General features: G+C 45.2%; 1 protein-coding gene across 7 annotated transcripts in view; it reads left to right on the top strand.

Annotated features, from left to right (window-relative positions):
- Positions 1-19,697, top strand: part of EPHA5 (EPH receptor A5) — a 189,610-nt gene that overhangs the window by 33,895 nt on the left and 136,018 nt on the right. For all 7 annotated transcript variants that reach the window (XR_004253209.1, XM_032186378.1, XM_032186376.1 and 4 more), the window contains exon 3: positions 4,647-5,310. Coding sequence is in view for 6 of the 7 variants with exons in the window: in XM_032186378.1 (XP_032042269.1) it covers positions 4,647-5,310 (664 nt within the window). In the remaining variant the exon portion in view is untranslated. The remainder of the gene's footprint in view (positions 1-4,646; positions 5,311-19,697) is intronic.

Below are 19,697 nucleotides of genomic sequence, written 5' to 3'. Positions count from 1 at the left end.
TGCACTACAGAGAAGGATGCGTAGTGCTCTGCCTGGCTTCCACCAGAGACTTAACCTTACGTTACCTCACCGAAGTCGATGAAATCACACAGAGGAGAGCCTGCTCAGAGGCTCTTCTTATTTGCTTTATCTTTGTAGAATGATAGCAGGTAGAAAGCTGGCAGGCAGCTAAAAAAAATAAACCTGAAGTTTTTGGGGTTTTGTGATAGGGAGAGCAGTGAAAGAAGAGAAGGTGAGGACTGCTGGAGGAAGTGGAGCAGCGGGTGGAAATGTGTGTGTGACAGCTGAGCTGGGGGCTATTGATCGGCAGCCAGGTCTTACGATCTGCTGCCTGAAAGGCAGTCGAATAGGCTGCGCAAATATTACAGGGACGAACTACACAAAGCTGAGTGTGCTGGCCTGCCCTTCTGGAAAGGCACCAGGCTTCCCCATGTAAAACTTGCCATAGGAGCTGGGTTGGCACGTGTCTCACAGAGAAGGGCCAAGTGTAACGGGGGAAAAAAAGACACAGGGCAGGATGATGTGCAGGAAACATCATATTTTTTTCTCCAGAGGCAAAAGAATGAAAACACCTAAATCCTCTTCCAGTTTTACATCTTGGTGTCAGCAGACAGCTGAGTTACCACGTGTATGTTGTATTGTGCCATGCAGTGGGGTAAGGAGTGGGAGAAGGTGAGCCTTGTGCCAGAGGGCCTGTGAGATGGGGAGTGGGAGCAGAAGTAGCTTAGACAGTCCTTAAGGCTTGGAGGGAGGGAGGGAATCCTGCTGGAAAGCTTTCTGGGAAGTCCCGGGAACCACTTTTAATGTTCCTAAGCCTCCTTTTGCTCTTACTCTTAGGATTTAGTTAAACGTTGAACTTCTTTTAGCAGCATTAACATGCGTAGAATTAAGAAAGGTTTAAAATTTGCACAACACCTTTGGTGGCTGCTTCAGATGGAGGAGGCCTGTAACAAAACTAACCTTAAAAAACAAACAAACACAACCAAACAACAAATACCAAAGACCAAACAAAAGCTTTGAAATCTTCGTCTCCAGCATCAGAGCTTGTTTTTGGGGCAGCAGCCTGGTGCTGTGCTGTGGTAGCACATTGCAGTCCTGGAATCCCAGAGCTTAGAAGCAAGCCTGAGCGGCAGACAGCTGGTGAATGGCTTTTAAAATTGTCCATTTAACCCAAGGCTGCTCCACTGACTGCTTTTTTAGCTTTTATGTATGTATTAGTTAGATGTGTGATATCTTTGGCCTTTCCACGGGCAGACAGCCCGCATGAATTGCGTGCTTGCTATTGATGGAGCTGAGCACAGTCTTTAGCTTCTGTTAACTCGCTAGCAGTGGTGTACTGGAAGTTTCTGATTCAGAAATAGGTCTTCTATAAATGATTTAACATCAGGCCATTGAAATGCATTGGTGTTTTCCTTCTTACAGCTATTAAAGACTTGGAGAAAACATTTAGCACCAAATTAATGTTGCATTTTTGTTTTAATCCTGCAGATGGAGTTGATTTATATTTCAAAAATATGTGCTGCAGGAGAGGAATTAAAACGTTACACATTTTTTCAGTTGCACTTATTTTTTTTTAACACAAATATTTTCAGCTAGATGCTGTCACTTTAATGCATTGAGTTTTCTTTTTCATTAAGTATTATGGCGCAGCATTTCATCCTGCAGAGTTTCTAGCTAGTTTTTCTTCCTTCGCTGTTCGAGGTGGCTGTCGGAGGTCTGCAAGAACTGGGAGGCTGGGACCAGGCAGAAGGTGCAGGTTTCTCTTTTCCCCTATCTCCCTCTCATGGAGGGATGTGAAAGCAGAACGGTGGTCTCGGGGGTGAGGCAAATCCAGCTGCACTAATTGGAAGAGAAAGACGTGGTGCCCTCCTACATGCAGATAGGCAAGCAGAAGATGGGATTAAATGGCAGAGCAGAGATTTTATACAATAGAGGCTGCTCCGATAGGATCTACTTGATCCTCCCGTGAGGATTACACGGAGATAAGCAGCCGTAACTCATTAGCACCTCCCTTTCCTCTTGCTCTCGGATTGCTTGAGGTTTGATGGCAGGTGGTGATGGCAGGACTTGCTCTGAGCTGGGGTTTCCTGCTGGAAACACAGCACATCCTGAGGTCTGAGATGTTAAGTGATGCTTGTTACACTGAGCTGGGGTGTAATTTCAGTTGTGTTTATATTTGGACTTTCCTACTCAACGCTGTGCTGTCCGTGGGTGAAAGCAACCATGAGAGCCACTGGAGTTCCTTGCTGAACAACCAAGCTTTCCTTCACTAACACAGCTCTTGGAGCAGCTACAGAAAGGAGCTTAATTGGTGACTCTGGAGAGCATTATAGTTGTCCTTGTAAATCAATCTAAATTAAAATAAGTATTTTTTCTGAGGATTTTTGGTATACCGTCAAGGTAGATCACTAATGATATGATTGCAACATTATGGTCCCTGCAGACATCAGTTTTTGGAAAGAAATGTACATCAGGTACCCTCTAAATTTCATATGGAGTTCCTTTGTGCATTCTGTGGCCATCTGTACCCATCCCCACTCACTGAAATTGTTTGCTCTCAGCTATTCCTTGGATACTTTTCACCACCTCCTGTTGGAGACGAATACTTCCAGTATCTGCTGGTTGATGTGCTGGTTCGAGTGATCTGACCTTCACCAGAAAGAGCAAAGGTTTGCAGTCATTCAGGTCATCACAGTCTTTTCTGGGCTCGCTTGGCAGAGGCAGTAGGGACCTCTGCCCTGGCTGGAAGGGGTGTGGGGGGACACCCTCCTCCTCCTCCAGCAGAATCACCAGTGTGGGAACAGACCTTGTGCTCATGTTAAATGGGGTGCTGTGGTATGCATGGCATGCTGAACACGTAAATGCACTAGTGCAGAGTGGTATTTTTCTGTTTTTTCATTTCACGTGTGCAAACCCACCCTATATTCTGGGGCTTGGAGAAGCTATTGGCAGATCTGTGCTGTCTTCTACACACTTTTTCTGTGGCACTCTGCGCAATTATTAGCTGCTTCTCCCCAGAGTTAGGCACAAACCCTGCACAGGTCTGCCTGGCTTTAGCCTTAGGCATCTCCAGCAAAGTCTGTGGCGCTGTCAAGAGGGATAAAGCGACAGTAGAATCGCGGCCTGTTTAAGCCCAGAGTCGTATGGAGGATTCTGAAATGAAAATGCTGCATAGCATGAGAAAAAAAAATCCTGAATTTAGGTTCCTCGCTCAGAAGAGTGGTGATGTATGTGGACTCTGTACATTGTAGCAGGCACATCTTCTGCTAAAATTGCACAAAGAGTCTGCACTTGTACCTCCCAGGTCGGGGAGGAAGGGTACATGGAAGAATGGAAGTGTTTTTCTGCCGATGGTATTTATAACTCGTTTTAGACTGTAGCATTATGTTATGTTTTTAGGCCACTCGTTGCTGCCGTATTCACATAAAATCTAAGAAAAGCGTATCCCTGAAAAAATGTCATTATTATGTTGACTCTGAGGGTGTTCCCTGTCAGCTCTGCGGTAATGATATCTGGGTTGAGAAGGCTCTCGACTTCATCTCAGGTGGTATTTCCAATAAAATCTTGGCCTTTGGCCTTAGAAAATATTCTGCTTGTATTAGCTTGTATCGGAGCACCTTGAAATTATGTTCTGTGCGCTTGCTTTGAGCTCTGTCCACAGCTAAGATTAGAAGCAGGCAGCAGCGCTGAGCAGGGGCATGGGGAGGGTGGAAGAGGCTTTGGGAATTCAGCCCTAGCAGATGAGCAGGTCAGAACTAGGAGAGGGGAACAAAGCTGAAATCATCGCTGGTTCTCCTGAGTTCTTGACTGTGTGTGGGTTAATCCAACCTCTTCGAGTGGTACCACAGCTGTCAGAAGCAGACAGGAGGCATTAATGCTGCATGTTTCTATTGGAGGCACTGCTGTAGGGCTGGACCAGGAGAAAGCATTTCTTCCAAGGGATTCACTTTTGTGCGTGACCAAATTAAAGCGAAAAAGCAGTTGTTACAATTGCCATAAACAGCTGGCAGAAGTTATCTGGAGCTCTTTAAAAACCCCAGGTAGCATCCTCAGAGCAGCTCAAGTCTTGCAGATCCTGTACCCTCCTCTATTGCAAGTATTCTGCTGTTTCACCAGCAGAAACTCCTCTGATTAGCACTCGTGGGGAGCAAAGGCCCCTTTATTTCATGCACAACTGCTGACTTTCCAGCAAGCTGTTCAGTGGGAGAGAGAACAGCCTGGAGAAATGTGCTCGTCTTCACTGTGCTGGGCAGTGATTTGAGGGAGTAGCAGGAAGGAGCCTGGGGATGCAGGGACAGACGGGCTGTAAATAGCTTTTTCACCTATGTGGCTGCATTGGAAAAGGCCAGCTCATGGCCCCATCTGCTTTTGTTTTGTCACTTAAAGCACCAGTGAACAAACCCAGCAGTTTTATTTTCCCGCTTCTGAAAAGCCTCTAACAACCTTCTTTTTAACTAGCATCCATTTATGTTTCTAAAGGATCTTTTATCTGATATGTTTGTTACCAAGCCAAAATGTTTTGCCCCCTGAACATCTCACCATAAACCTCTGAGTCCTCAGGTGATCTTCCACGGGAAAGCTCAGATTTTGTGAGAGTTGTTACTTTTTTTTTTTTTTTTAAAGTAATACTTCTTCTTTTTACGCAGTGGGAAGAAATTGGTGAGGTGGATGAAAACTATGCTCCGATACACACATACCAAGTATGCAAGGTAATGGAACAGAATCAGAACAACTGGCTTCTGACCAGCTGGATCTCTAACCAAGGGGCATCCCGCATTTTCATCGAGCTCAAATTCACCCTGAGGGACTGTAACAGCCTTCCAGGAGGACTTGGGACTTGCAAAGAGACTTTTAACATGTACTACTTTGAATCGGATGACGAAGACGGGAGGAACATCAGAGAGAATCAGTATATCAAGATCGATACCATTGCTGCTGATGAGAGCTTCACAGAGCTAGACCTTGGCGACAGAGTTATGAAGCTAAACACAGAGGTGAGAGACGTCGGGCCCCTGACCAAAAAGGGATTTTACCTTGCTTTCCAGGACGTGGGTGCCTGCATTGCCCTGGTCTCTGTGCGCGTGTACTACAAGAAATGCCCCTCAGTGGTCCGCAACCTGGCCCGCTTTCCAGACACCATCACGGGAGCAGATTCCTCACAGCTGCTAGAAGTCTCAGGCGTCTGCGTCAACCACTCGGTGACCGACGAGGCGCCCAAAATGCACTGCAGTGCTGAGGGAGAATGGCTGGTGCCCATCGGGAAGTGCTTGTGCAAGGCAGGCTACGAGGAGAAGAACAACACCTGCCAAGGTAAGGGTCTGCAGGGGGGTCGCTGTGCCAGGGTGATGTGCCACCTTGGCTCTCTTTTCTTCCACGTCCTTCTCTCGTGCCTGGTTGGAGTGACAACGGTAGGTTGGCTTCTCGCTTCCTCTGAGGTCTTTCTGGATGGCTGTGGGAGGATGAAGAGGCCTGGGCTTGGTGTTGTGGGACTTGACACCAATGTACAGTTCCCTCCCCGGCTCACAGGGTGCAATGAGGCTCCAGCACCCCGCTGTTACCGTGGGAGCAGTGCACTGTCGGGTCCGTGAGGGAACTGCAGTCTCATCAGTTATTTAAAGCTTTGCATCGGATGTACTCAATACTGAGGTTCTCTCTTCAATTTTAGAAGCTTGATTTCATTTTTTTCTGGACGGTTGCAGGGAACATTTGAAGTTAATTTCCCTGTACAAGGCATGTTTTGTGTTTTTGTATTTAAAGAAATATGTTTTTCTCCCTCTCTGTGAGGTGGGGGAGGAGGGAGAATTTGATATTTTCCTCTCTGGTAAATAGTTTAATACAAAGCTGCTCAGCTGTTCTGAGTTAAATGTAAAGCTTCACTGATTAAAAAATGCTTCCATATGTGATGAAGTTTACATACAAGTAGCTGGCTGAGGTTTCTGGGTTGCTCTTTAGTATAGGTCTACTGAATCAAGGGCCTCAAGCAAGTGATCTGTGGTGTCTGGAGCTAAAACCTAAGAAGAATGCTTCTTATAAAAAAAAATAATAAAAAAATAAAGTGAGGTAGTACAGAGTGTGGCTTTTTGCATTACATATTGGTACATAAAATTTGTCCTTCTGTAAAAGTGTAACAGGTAGTTTAAAAGAAAACTTATTTGGGCAAAAAAGAGAAAAGGGGAAAAAAATTCAGTGCAAGCTTGGTTTTTGCAAAACTAATTTGTTCACCTTCCATCTTACTGCCTTCTACTTGGGGCCACTTAGTGAGAGGCAACCTGTGGAGAAGGCAGATGGATCCTGTTCCCGCTGAAGTCAGTGTTGCATTTTCTCTTCACCTCACCCCAGACTGTTGTTGGCATTTGTACTGTCGGTGCATAGGATGGATCCCTGCATATCCCAAATAAACTGGGGCCTTGATCCTTTAGTCCTCAGTTACGCTCCGTGCCCCTGAAGATTTTGTAGTTCAAATCTCTTCAAGAGTTGACTTGGAAATAGATTGTAGGTATGCTTATTTTTGGATAAACCTTGGGTAAACAGGATATAGACTCAGGGTTTAGTGCTTTTTTTGACTAGGAGATTCGGCTTTTTCTGCAGATACAGTCTATATTGAAAAATCTGCTCTTTTTCGTTCCTTTGTCAATAAAGATACTTATCCTACATGTGGGTGAAGAAATTTGACTTGCAGCTTGATACTGCACGAGGGGAACAGAGATTGACGTTAATCCTAGCTGATGAAATCTAGACTGTTGCAAGTGAGGGACAAGGGCCAGATATTCGAGCGAGAATCTGCCTCATTGTGGCTAAAAATACTGTGTCCTGAAATAACATGCCCTGGTTGAGTCCAACGTCTAGACGCTGTCTTGAGTAACCTGCAAGAAGTGTTGGAGAAAGGGAGTACGTCCATTAGTTCTTTCCAAAACCTGCCTTCAAAGTAATCTGAAAGAACTCAAACAAGCAAAAAGCCACCACCACAATAATAATAATAATAATAAAAAAAAAAACAACACACACCCAAAACAAAAGAAAAAAAGCACTACTGGCTTAAACCAGACACTTGGGTTGGTAAAGATCTTCAAGACTATCACGTGTGGAGCAGCTACATCTCAGGTAGTTTTGAGATTGCCATCTGGAGTATGCTTCCAGGAGACCTTAGTGATTTCATATTCTGCTTTACGTTTGGGGGTGTGAGTGGGATTTTTTGTTTCTATGGACTTTTCTAAGTCACTTTGGGGTGTTTGGTCATAATTTAAGATTATGCTGGGTAGGAGTGTGGGCAGAGTTTGCAAATATACGGCTGCCTCGTGGTGATGTAGCCTTGTCCTTCTGTGAGGCAAACCCCCCAGAAACTGCTTTTGTACTCCCACCACAGCCTGCACCCCCAGCAAAAGGCTATCCCTTGAACTACTCCGGAGCTGCTGAATCTATAATCCTCATTTGTAGGAAAGCCCTAAATTCCGTCACCAAATCAATGGCATGTCGGGATCGAAGTGCCTGTGGCAAAGTCTGTGTGAGGGCCCCATTCGGGTGTCCTGTGTTTAACCCAGGTCACTGTGCCGAGCGTTTCCTGCTGGTCGGTGCTCAGAGATGCTCAGTCGATAGGAGACGTTAGCCTTAGGCTGCTTGGGATGCCTGCCTTCAGTGCATACCGAGCTCGTGCTGATGCCTTTGGTGAGCAGAACGCTTTCTGGTTGGGATGTTGTTGCATTCACAAGGCTGAGCTTCTTTTTACCAGGTAGTGAAGTGAGCTGCAGCCCATCAGGGGAGCAACTTGCGCCGAGGAAGGCGTCCTGTGATGAATTTTGTGTTGATGCGGGTGGCTTTTTCACAGCCTGACTTGTGTTTAGGAGGTGTGCTCTGTGCTCCTGGCTGACACCATGGTCGTTGTGGCAGTCCGTGGCGTAGCTCTGACAAACACCTAAATAACTTCTGACCTTTGGTTTGCAAATCATTTAAGCGCATCTTGCAAGCAGTCTCCCCGCTTGCTTTCGCTTACTGTTAAGCAGGTTATTACTGGCTGTGCCTTGGGAAGCGTTTTCCACCCCGAAGAGCCTGGCTTTGTTTATTAAAATTTCCCCTGCAAAGCTGACATTTTCCAAGCTCCAGTGTCACGTCTGGACAAAGCAGACTACGCTCTTATTAGAGACGATGCAAATCCCAGTCACCCTCACAGACATATGGGAACTATTGAAATCCCTTCTGCCTACAAATCATTAATTGGCAACGATGTTCTGAATTCATCATCTTGTCAGCGGGGTTCCTGTTTGAAGAAGGCACTGACAGTAACAGCTGAGCAATTTCTCTCGCTGGGGACACTGGGGTTGTAAATATGACATGGTCTAATCTCCTTATATAATGTGCTCACTCTCTCAATTAATATAGGCAGCTAGGCAGTATTTACTGTAAAGAACCCAAACTACTTATATTTTACTCCTCCTTTGGCAGCATGGCCCATTTATCAGCGACTGCCCTGAGACAACTAGAGGTGAATTGTGACTGTTTTGGGACATGCTTGTAAATGACCAGAGTTAAGGCTCGTTATTCACAAGAATAAATTGCCACACTAGTTAATAAGAAAAAAAAACAAAGCAGTTGCTCTGAATTTCCATGCTGTTTTCTAGAGCAATGATTTGGTGTTACTAAAAGACCACAAGTCCTTCAGTAACAGCAAATGGTCCTAATTTTGTAACTTCAGTTCTAGTTGCTTACTGTGTACAGCAGGGCTCACCTTTTGGGGTTTGCACAGGAAGCAAAGTCACTGTGGAAAGGTCACCTCCTTGCACTTCTCTGCTGGTATTCAGCCTCACCTTCAGCCTGACGTGTTTGTAGTGGGAAGTGAGAAATCCTTATTTTTATCCCTCTGAAGTCTCCAGAGCCCATCCTACTGGAAGGTTGGCACGTTAATCTAGTGAGCCCCAAACACGTGCAGCAGTGAGGTCCCACTGGTGACCGTGGGGCTGTGGAGCTGTAGCTGTGGATGCAATTGATTTGCAGAGCCTAATATTTTTTTCAACTGCTTCTCAGAACTGAATCACAAATTAAATATTTCAGTTTAAAAACAAAAACAAAACAAACAAACAAAAAAAAACACAAACAAGCACCAGCAAAACTGCATTGAGTGTGAGCCAAGCTGAAAAAGCACGTAATGAGTTCACGAGGTCACCAGGCTCTCCTTCCCAAGAATCAGTGCACACTGCTACTTGAAGAGAGATCAAAGGGAGTACAGCCACTTTTAGCCAGCTACAAGGTATGGACACGATTACAGATGTAACAGAGCTGGACAAAATAATGGAGGAAAACTTAGGTGAAATTTTTCTTCACCTTGCTGCTTTCTGAGGGGAGAAGTCAGAAACAGAGGGCACAACAGAGGGATGGATTGGGGTATTAATTTCTTTCTTCTGGCAGCAGTACCATTCTAGAAATATTTGGATTACTTTTGTAAAACAGCTCTAGAAGGTCCAAGACCTTTTGCTCTCTTAAATACTGATGTTTGTTGCTTGATTATTCTTCTCTTAACCAACCTTGCTGAACGTATCTCTCTGCATTTACAACCAATACGTATTTTTGATGAGTGTTCATTTCCAGCTCTTGCAAAGAGATATAATTCCTTACAGGAAACAAAAGCTTCAGAAATGAGTGTTGTTGGCAGATATCTTTGATTTGGGGTATAACTAAATCAATTGACAACGGTTGCTAGCTTACGTAGATCAGAAGTTTACTCTTCTTCCTCTGAGAGCAGTGCAATCGGCACAGGTGTTTGAAGGAACTTGCCCGGAGTGGTGATTGCCCCACTGTTGATCAGTTATGGGAAGGATATTGAGACAATTGTGGTGTGTTTTGTTTTGTTTTTTTGCTTCTGTGCAGGAGCAGACAGGCAGAGTCAGTGCCCTTGGTAGTGGTGGGAAGCAGAAGGCACTGTACTGTCCCTTGTTCCTAGGAAGTGGAAATCTGTGGCTGCACAGGTAACTTGATTTTGGAGTTTGGGCTTTGCCTCTGAAGCAGCAAGTTTTGTTTTTTTTGCATCTGATGTAGCTGCAGGAGAGAGCGAGTTTTTTTCCTACCCCCTCCACAGCTTGCCTCTTTGCCTTGGGTTGGCTGAATTCTCCCTTCAAACTCCTTGTTGTGGATACTCCAGAAAGACAGCGTGTTGCTAAATCCTGCCCGTCTTTTGGGACGCTTCCCAGCTGGGACTCAGGTGAATAAGGCAAACGTACTTTTACCCTTGTGGTAGAGTGGAAAGCAAGCAAAGTCCAGAAAAAAAAAAAAAAATCTCCTCTTAATTGTTCTACTGGGAGGTGATTACATGGAAGAAAAACGTTGATGGAAATGTTCAGTATATGGAAAATACTGAATTTGGAAATACTGCTGCCCCTCCAGGGAGTTCTTTGCCCATCATTCATACTTCTTGTGCGTTTTTCTGATTAAAACCAAATTGGATGGGAGTATAGCATAGTAGGTGTTTATATAATTATGAGCTGAAGTGTCTAGTTAATTTTAATTAGGCACAAAACCAACCGGCGTCAGAATAGCAGAATTTTTGGCTGCACAGTTTGTATTATCTTTTCAAATGTAAAGAAAATCACTTGAATGCTACATTTCAGCAAAAGGCAGTTGTCACTGGAGGGGGAATGGTTTTATTATGTGTGTGTATATTTAGGTGGTTTTGTTCCACAGCTGACATACTTAAGAGCAGGGGAATGTTTTCCAGAAATGAGAACTGTATTGCAACAGGCCTGATTAAATATTACTACTTGTTTTATTTTGCACATCTCTGCCTTCATTAAGGGAGGCACGGTCTGTGGATGTGCAATATATTGTACTCTGCTAATGAGTTTTAACCTTCTGTGCTACCTTGTATGCTTGCAGCCCCTGGTGACTCCCAAGACCTTTCCTCATCCTGCACCAATGTTTTTAGGTTGTTACTTTGCCTAACGTAACCTTGTTGGTCCTGGCAGTGGGGCTGCTCTGCAGTCATCTTACAGAAGGACAATTAAAGAGTACTTTTTTTCCCATGTAAAATACAGATTGAGCAGTATAAATAAAATCATGTTTGGAACCAGCTCTGAATGCTTCAGTTTTGAAGGTCGTGTTTACTTCTTAGCCAAAAAATACTTTGGGGAAGGTTTTAGGGTATACTTTTGCATGCAAGCCTAGATAACTAAATGGTATTTAATTGAATATTCATTTTGTTTGATTTTAGTATTCTTGAATATCCAGCTTAAGATGCTTCTAAAAGCATGGAGGTGTTGCAGAGGTGCCCGTTAGCCGTGGTGCTGTTTGGTTCCTCCGGTTGTCACCTTTGGCTTTGAGTTGCTTAGAAATAGCTAGCTTATTAATAGTTGTTTTTAGAAACAAATAAGGACTCTGGAGAGATGCTAAGCATAAAGTGCGTGAATAGTGGTTGACAATGCAGTGGATTTAATTGCTCTGGTGTAAGATGGAGCTGTCCCCAGCTGCCTGTTGTGTCCCACTGCTGGAAGCTGCTGCCAGCACTGCAGAACTGGACAGTCTGCATGCCTACTGATGTGACCAGTGGCTTTGCCTTAATGCCCTGGACAGGGGCTGATAAGACATGGGCACTATCCCTGGGTGATAATCTTGAGCAGAAGGGTGGCTGCAACCACTCAAACTGCCACAGGTCTGCCACCGCTCATCTGTCAGAACCCTCATTCCACAAAATGTATGTTGAGCATTAAAATGAAGTTGTACTGTTGCATATTGCCATGGTTTTCATGTTTTCCTGCAGGTTTTCAGTTTTGTGCTTCTCATTTAGAATCACTTAGCGGTAGTTAATGATGTGTTGACATTTCAATTACAAGCTTTTCTCTGTGCGTGCTTTATATGTTGACCATTTTAACTTGCTTTGGGTTAATATTGAGGTTGAAATCCAGGCTCCAGAAAAGGAGGGTGCAATTTCACCTTGTTTGAACATGGTTGCAGTTTACCTTTTCTTTCAGTTTTTTTTTAAAGCTGAATAAAATTGTCCTGCGTAAGGTAAGCAGAATGCAGAGACTGCAACACGGATGTCTGCACAAAGAGGTGAATCTGTTTTTCATGTAAATAGGGATGACCATTTATTTTTTTCTGTAAGCTTGCTCATTTTTATGATTGAAGTTAATCTAGTTACAGACACTGTGGTGCTCGCAGACAACACGTGGTTAAGGTTGCATTGAACTTGGTGCTGATGGGCCTCCATTTTTTATTTCCCTCAGGATGGTGGTGAAATTTTTAATACTGGAATGAACTCAGAGAGCAAGGCTAGGTGTTTTATAAAGCCCCAACCGTATACCCAAAACAGATTAAAGAAAGAAAAGACAAAAGAGAAGATGCCTGGTCTGTGGATATGCCTTATTGCTTTCATATACTTGTCCTACTTTTATAAATGTAAGTCCTTAAAAAACAGTTGAAGTTTGAAGAATTGGGGTTTCAGTTGACAACTTTCTTAACTGCAAATGACAATGAATCAGATTACAACCAAGGAGGACTTGTTCCCCTGAAAATCTAAGCTCTAAAAGCTGCAGATCAATTCCACTGGCTGGGGCTGACATAAGGCTGTCCCTGGGAGCATGCTTCCCTGCTCTGCCTCAGTTTATGTCCTTGGAAGCAGAACTGGTGGAAGAGGATATGTACTGGACAGCAACACAAGCTTACTCTTCTAAAGCTGGGGGTGGAACAGAATTTGTCTTTGCTAAAGATTTTCCAAGATTTGGAAGTAGTTTCTGCTAAATACATGGTATGTTGTGTTTTTTTTTGTTGTTGTTTTTTTTTTTGTTTGTTTGTTTTTTAATTTTCCATTGAAAACATCTGCTTAAAATTAGGTTATTTAAATCATTACTTTGGGCCCTTGGAAACTCTTTTCAGAAGTGTCAGGCACTCATTAGCATTTGCTGAAGTCAGTGGATGCTCAGCAGTTCTGAACGCTAACTAGGCTGTTTGCTTTTGTACCTCAAAATGAGATGCTTCCCTTCAGAAAACGTTTGGCCTGGAGGTACGGATTCTGCAGAAGAATCTGAAGCTTCTGCCTGGCGTGGAAGCTGTGCCAAGGAGTCCGTATCTGTGAGAAGGTCCCTTTTGCTGCCAAAGCTGCTGTTACTGAGTACCAGACCTATCTATAGATTAAAATATATAAAAAAAAAAGCATCAGTGGACTCTTCTTTCCCTCTACACATGTGAGTGCTGGCGTTACTTGAATCAAGTGAGCCTGCCTGGAGAACCAGCATCATCCTTATTAAAGCCTAGAGCCACGGCTACTGTCCACCGAGTGAAATGGCTGCCTCCTGCCTGCTTTGTAAGGGTTGCTCTGCTTACGGTGCTGATTTCCCCAAATACTGCCTCGCACGTAGCTGGGCAGCCTGTCGTCCCGCTACGCCAGCGACGGAGGTCACAGCTTTGCCTCGGAAAGCTGTCTGAAGAAGGAAGCTTTTTTAATTACTGCAGAGCGAAAGGAGAAGCTGCTCCCCGAGCGCGTGGGGAGCGCGCTAATTTGGCATTCAGCGGGAGCAGCCTGCGGGTTGCAGCTTCCCAGCTCCGAGCCGCTCTGCAGATAGCCTCCTGCCCAGGCAGCAGCAGAGCCAGGACCGGGGGCTTCATTACTGCCGGGCTCGAGAAATGCCAGCAATACCAGCATCTTGGGGCAGGGCCATCCTTGTACGAGTGTAAATCCAAGGCAGTCGGCTGCCTTAATTACTGGGAAGCTCAGATAAAAGCTTTTCTCCCCTTCCTATAGGCAAAGCTGACCGGTATTACCCATTTATTTTTAAAGACGTTTTCTAGGAGAGCTTTTACATTATTTTCCTTTGCTCTCACAGTTCAAGCATGATTTAATATGTCAAAACTAGTTTGCTTAGCCGGCCTTGATTGTCTTGCATACTTCCACTAAAACAGGGCAGTCATCTTTCCAGGCAAGCTGCTGCCCAGACAAATGAAGTGTCACAGCAGTTAGGACTTGCTCTTGTATTGTGACAGCAGTAGCTTCCTCTGACAAAGCTGGCAGTGGGGAATTTAGACAGTGGTAATGCCTGCAGACACCTCTTGGGTCAGAGCAGCACGGGCCCACACACACAGATGCAGAGACAAGCTTATGCTTGAGAGATTTAATCGATCATTCATGTGAAAAGGAATTTTGGTCCAGATTGAGAGTCTAGCTAGCACCAGAGAAAGAAAGAAAACTATCCTGTTGATGCTCGGGCTTGTGCATGTAGCTTTGGAGAAATAGCACTTGGTCTTTATTCCAGAGCAGTGCCACCAAATGAAACCACGTGGGTGCAGGTCATCGGGCAGAAGGGAATTGCTGCGTGGTGCTGTGCTGTCTGCAGTCAGTGGGAGTTCTGCCACTGACAGTGCTGGGATGGAGGTGGTAATCCCTTATAACACATTCTTAACTAAAATGATTTCTTGGCTTAGGTTTTACTGTGTGTTGCACTGACCACCAGCAGAGCACAGCTTACACAACAGAAATTGAGCTCGTAATAATTGACACAACTGAGATCAGCCCTATTTCTCAGGTACTGATGTGATCCTGATCTCCTCCAAGCCTCCTAAATCTGAGAGAGACGCTGTCTCTTTGTGGTGGTCTTTTCTCACCTTGTGCAGGGAGACACAGGCCTGAGATCATCCCTGTGCATCTCTGCCCTGTGCTCAGTGTAAAGGATCAGGTAAGAAGCTTTGAGTCCCTCCTCGCTCTTACTACGCTTTAAAATGGCACGTCAGCTCTTCAGGCCTGCTTGCAGGACTCGGTGTGTGTGCCACCCTCGCTGTTGACACCCTTGGCTCGTGCCCCCTGGATGCATTGGGGTAATACGTGCTCAGCATTCAGGTCAGGCATCTCCCAGTGCTTTTTCACTGGGGGGCTGGAAGTCACTCTCTGGTGTGTGGGACGGCTGCCAGATGGAAATCTGGTGCTTGGGGACAAGCAAAAGGGTTGTGCGATGCTGTTATCGACGGAGCACTGAGCATGGCTAATGGCATCGACGGGAGCTGTGTCATCCCGGCGGTGAAGGCGGCTGGTCACGCGCTGACTCCAAAATGTGCTGCGTTACATGCACTGCTGGAAATTGGGGCCGGTGCCCCCGGCAGGCCCTGCCCTCGCAAAATATTGTAGGGTCCTGTTCAGTTCGGTGACCTCCCAGTGATTCCTGGGGCAGAATGGTTCTTGGAGAGAGCCAGAAGCCTGTTTTTTGGTGTTTTGCCCAGAAGACAAAGCTAGGTCAGACCTTGGCACATGAAGCAGTTGGCCAGCGTTGTCTGAAAACTTGATCCCCTGACTGAAACCTCACGGCTGACTGTGTGCTGTTACACGAGGCATTTACTAAGGAATCCCAAATGGGAATCTTCTGAAGTCTTCCCATGAGTATGGCCTAGCTCAGGTCTTGGTGGTGCTTTGTCCAACTGAGAGCACGCTGGTTCTTAAGCCCTGTTAGTGTTTAATAACATGTACAGCTTTGTGTTAACAGGATCACGAGTATTTTCCAAGAAATGCAAGACCAGCTGCAACCGAAGTTGGTATTTTCAGCTGGAGGCCTTTGCTTCAGTCAGAAGTACAAATGCCTTTGCTTGAAGTTAGTGTTTGTTCCCAGTATAAGCATTTTGCTGCTCTCATCAGGGGGAGAGCCAGGCCGTACAACAGCCGTGCTGCAGATACGCCAATAGCACATCTGAGCCTGCGGAGGTGTTGGGGGATTCAGCTGAATGTGCACTGTCACCACCTCTGTGCCGCTGACAGACGTGAGGCCCGGAAAAAACAAGCCAGGCCCTTTCTGGTCCCCGTGTGTTGTGTGTGGTGTCCAGGCGTGCAAACAACACGGGCTGCAAATGCACCGAGAAACAAAAACTCAGAGTTTGTTTATTAAGCAATTTTTCGGTTTGGTTTAACAAATTCATATTTTACACGTTCCAAAGGCTGATTTCCAGATGCCATTGGGAAAAGTGTCAGGCCACATTCAAATTAGCCTTATTGTTCCTTAATATCTTACTGGCGTACAAGGTTAATTAGTACTATAGGCAATATGCATTATTCATCGCGGCAATCAGGCTTTTCTTCTGCTGGGCTGTTGTGTGCCGCAAATTGTTTCCATTCCAATAACAAATCTGTGATATATTATTTTCATATTTAATCCTGCCAAATCATATTTGTGATATATAAATTATGTGGGCACTCTGATGCTGACAGAAGAAAACATTTCAGGTGTCAAAATGGGCTATAATTTTCATGTTTAACTCCTGGGTTGCGCGGCTGGTTTGGGCAAAGACCTCCAGCACAATGGGAAATAGAAGATTTTTATGGATGCCTGTCTTCAGTCTGGCCCAAACGGGGATAGTATCAGTGATGTCAGCAGCACTGTGCTGTTTTAGATCAGAAGTGTTTTTGTTGCTAATGATCAGCTGTATCTCATTGCAGGCTTGAACTGCTGAAACCGTGTAGCTCTTCCAGCAATGTGGCTGCCTGCAGTTCCCCCAGCACAGACCTCTGAAGCGCCTTCCTTCCCTGCCTGGGGATTGCAGCTGGGGAGAGGCCTTTCGAGCAGGGCCCCTTTTAGCACAAGGGTGAAATGTGAGTTCTCCTCAGCTACCAGCCAGCACCAGAGGCTCAGCCCTGCTCCAGCATCCTGTGCAGGCTGCAGCTGCAAGCAGGGGAGATGCTGGCAGACGGGCTTGCAGGAGGGCTAGCAAGCAGTGGCTTTAACTTGCACAGCTTGCTTATCTCACAGTGGGTTTGTCTGCCTGCCTTTCTCAGTTCGGGGGCCAAGAATCCAGCATTACCTCATCTGCAGCCAGTAATGAGCCCACCGGATAAAAGGCATCTAGTAGGAGCAGTTACACAGTGCTGTGATTAATCTGATTCTTCCTTTCCCTAAAGGCACAATGCTTTCACCCCTGAGATCCTGCTGCCTTCACTTGTCCAGCGTTCAGGAGGCCGCATCCCTCCTGTACCCTGAGCAGGTGTCAGCTGCATACACCTTTCTGGGCAGCACTTGGAAACCCCAGTAAGCTGCAGCCATCCCTCTCTGCCCCAGTATTTACTCAAATAATATTGTTCGTTAAGTATCTTGGGGAGATCTTTCTCCTCTGCTTTCTCTGTCTAACATTTCACTCAGGCTGCCTTCTCGAGCTTTCCAGCTGCAGCCTTCTCGGTCAGCTGTGCACACATACTGAGGTGTGGAGATGGGTGTTAGCATGCTGGCTTGTTGGAATTGCTGCTCGTGCCAGAGGTCACTGAACCTCCAAATAAGATCAGTTTGTGCTACTTACCTTTGCAGAGAAACTGCCTCTCCCACCAGGGAGTTCATATTTTCAGTAAGCAGGGTGAGAGAGAAGCAGAGGCACAGGAGGCTGAGTGAGTTGCTGAAGGTCCTGCAAACCACTTGTGATAGAGTCGGGAGGCTCTACCAGCCTGGCTTCAAGACCATTACCAATTCCTCTCATCCGTTGCTCTCCTGAGAAGGATGTAGGTATGCACTTGCTTTCCAGCCTGGCGTGGCACAGCCTCCTGGCACGGGCAGGCATGCCTTACAAAAAGCCATGCAGTGCTGCCAGGGCCCAGAGGGCTACTTGCACAGACATTGCTACAAGGATACATAGAGCAGAGTTTTGCTTTCAGTAGCACATGACAATGAGTCCACCAGATCATGCCAGGCTTGCAAACGTGCTGGTGATGAATGCTTAAGATTCCTTTGTGTTCGAAATGCAAGTAAATATTTTCCAGCAAATCTGACTCACTTCCTTTCTAACCCTTCTTGTTTTGTACATGCATTGTTTTCCCCTCCTGAGCGTTTCCCTTTAATAGAAATCGGGCAGTCAGCTTAGGTGACTGCTCTGCTTCTTCCCTCCTCTTGGCTGGGGCAAAGAGGAGTTTCAAGGGCGTGATTTTTGCAGCCTGGTGCAGAACGTGATGGTTTTTGTGTGTCAGATAGCAGAAAATGAAACACGCACATTGAAAGTGAGTAGCCTGATACGTCCAGGGACATTCCTGTGTGGTTTGGGAACAGATTCTCAGCAACAACATGGGTGGGTAAACCTACCTATTACACATGTGCATGAAACAAGTAGCAGATGTCTCTGGGCCTTTGATTTAGGTGCTGCTATGATACAAATAAACGAATAGACACAGAAATGAAGAGGTGGTGATCAGTAGTACTCTTGCCCCTGATTATTACCCAGTGCTTCAGACATGCAGTTGAGATGCCTTTCAGCAGACCGGTGCCTCCAGCGTTGCACAAAACTGCATTTGTGAATTCATTTGGATTGCTGCAGGTTAAAACATAAGGGTGTGCACATAGTGTTTGCTTAAAAGTTGATTATAGGCAGCAGACTAATAAGTAAATTGTACCTAAGTTATAATTATGTAAATCACCAAAAGTGGAATGGCTTTGTCAGCTTAGTCTTTAAGAGTTTCATCAATAACTTATGAGGTTCAGTAAATGCACAGTGCTCCTATGCTACTTTGTTGCACAGGATTATGACATACAGGCAAAGGAATTTTAATTTTTTTTTTAAGTATTCCTGGGGACAAAATAAAAAAGCTCACAGCAATCAGCGGCATGTAAATTTAGTGCTGTGTTGTAGATCAGCGTGGTTGAAAGTATTAATGAGAGAATCTTCTGCAGATGCTGCGTCCATAGATCTCTGAAATAGCTCGTGGGGGCAAAATCTAGACTGTGTGGCTGATAAATAATAGAATAGCTTCACTCCCTCTCCTCCCCCTTTTCTTAGTTTTACATGACACGAAGCACTACTTGGAAAAAGTAGTGTGTTTTTCAGGCTGTACCAGAATACAACAAACACCGTTGTTGTTCTGGAGGAAAGCTTCGTTTCTGCTGTCATGTTTATATTTTGAAGTAGTCAGCTTATAGATCTGTTGAGTCTGAAGGAGACTAAAACCTATTATATGTGACTTTTTGTGCCTGCTTCTGAAATAGCACAGGGAGGAGCCTCGTGGTGCCAGCATGCATGGAGAGCAGGGTCTGATACTCTGGTCCTGCACCCTCAAGACTTTGTGTGTGACTGGCTGGCATCACGAATGGAGAAAGAGTGAAGAAATCAGAGGGTAAGAAAAATATGAATGCAAATGGTGCATATGTCTGATGGCCCTACTCGAGGAGTGGAAAGTCTCCCTGCTACCTGGCGCAGTTGAACTTTTGAAGTGTGCTTGAGGGTTCTCCTGGCTGGGACAGCTGTCCTAGGAGCAGCTGCTTTGAAAGAGACAGAATTGGGGCACAGCATGCAAGGCAAAACACCGATGAGACATTTGGTATGCATCATGGGGACTCTGGTAGCCTTTCCTGATGCATTTATTTCATAAATGTTTCAGGTATACTTTCTGAAGAATGATATAGTGCTAGATCTGTGTGGAACTTACCTGTGATTCCCTGAAGCTCCATAAGCTCTGGTGTACCTTTTTTTTTTTTTCTTTTTTTGCTAGTTTTGAACTCCATTTTTTATTTATTTTCCTGTGGCAGCAGGGGATCAAAATCACCTAGATGTTTCAAACATCGCCATTTTCTATAAATGTTCCAGGTCTTTATTTCTTGTTGGAAAAAAAAGAAACAGCTCCTGCTTTAAATAGCTTGTTTAGGTAATATTAAAAAATAAATAAAGGAAGTATATAATTTCCTGGGCTTTAACGCAGCGACAACAAAAAGTTAGTAACATAGCTAACATGGCCTTTTCAAAGCCATAGGAGTTTCTCAGGGATGATAAAGAGCCTGAGC

This window comes from Aythya fuligula, chromosome 4 (assembly GCF_009819795.1).
Source record: "Aythya fuligula isolate bAytFul2 chromosome 4, bAytFul2.pri, whole genome shotgun sequence".
Taxonomy (NCBI): Eukaryota; Metazoa; Chordata; class Aves; order Anseriformes; family Anatidae; genus Aythya; species Aythya fuligula.
The sequence above is the reverse complement of the archived record's forward strand: the minus strand, read 5'-3'. Positions and strand labels throughout refer to the sequence as shown.